Below are 881 nucleotides of genomic sequence, written 5' to 3' on the forward strand. Positions count from 1 at the left end.
ATCTGGCATGCTCGGGAAATGAACCTTCTCTAGCCATTTGTGGGCACAATGGATTTGGGATCGAAAACTGTGGACACCAAGAAGATGCTAGTGTCATCTGTTCAAGTAAGAAAATTGACTTTAATTTCATAAATTACATAATTATTTGTCTTGATATTAGCATAGACTTTTATATTGTAAAAAAACACTAATGGATTTGAGTAATTAAGAATTGAGGATTTTTTGAAGAAAATCCGTGCAGATTTGAACAGGTCCAATAAGGTTTGTGAAAGAAAAAGAAAACAAAAAAATAAACTGAACTGAATTAATTCCATGGGTGCCCAGTAGTAGACTGAGAACATCCATCCATCCATCCATCCATCCATCCATCCATCCATCCATCCATCCATCCATCCATCCATCCATCCATCCATTCATTCTATGTGCAAAAGGCAGTGCATAACCTGGTATGGTTGAAAGTTCATCACACCCCAGACTGAGAGCAAACATTTATAAGTTATGTATGGATACATACTTATGTTTTCCTTTATTAGGCCCGAGCAGCTAAGCGCTGCGAGAGCCTATTGTATCTGTAATGTTTATTATTATTATTAGGCCCGAGCAGCTAAGCGCTGCGAGAGCCTATTGTATCTGTAATGTTTATTATTATTATTATTATTTTTCTCCTTACAAATAAAATGGCTTTTTGGAGGCTTTATCATATTCCAAAACTCACCAAACTTTGCAGACGCATCAGACCTGGTGAAAATTTACGTATTTTAATGGCCCCGTGAAAGTTGCCAACCAAATGCCTCAACGGCGCCCCCTCAAAATTTTCAAAATACCCTCCCCATTGACCTTTTTTTCTCATAGAGACATGAAAATTGGCACACTTGTAGAGC

At 37.6% G+C, this 881-nt stretch overlaps 1 protein-coding gene across 1 annotated transcript in view; it reads left to right on the forward strand.

Annotated features, from left to right (window-relative positions):
- Window positions 1–881, forward strand: part of LOC107088088 (deleted in malignant brain tumors 1 protein-like) — a gene marked incomplete at its 5' end in the record, with an annotated part of 34,300 nt that overhangs the window by 17,415 nt on the left and 16,004 nt on the right. The window contains one exon of the mRNA XM_015380027.1: window positions 34–105. Coding sequence (XP_015235513.1) covers window positions 34–105 — 72 coding nt within the window. The remainder of the gene's footprint in view (window positions 1–33; window positions 106–881) is intronic.

This window comes from Cyprinodon variegatus, unplaced genomic scaffold (assembly GCF_000732505.1).
Source record: "Cyprinodon variegatus isolate N-32 unplaced genomic scaffold, C_variegatus-1.0 Scaffold206, whole genome shotgun sequence".
Lineage (NCBI taxonomy): Eukaryota > Metazoa > Chordata > Actinopteri > Cyprinodontiformes > Cyprinodontidae > Cyprinodon > Cyprinodon variegatus.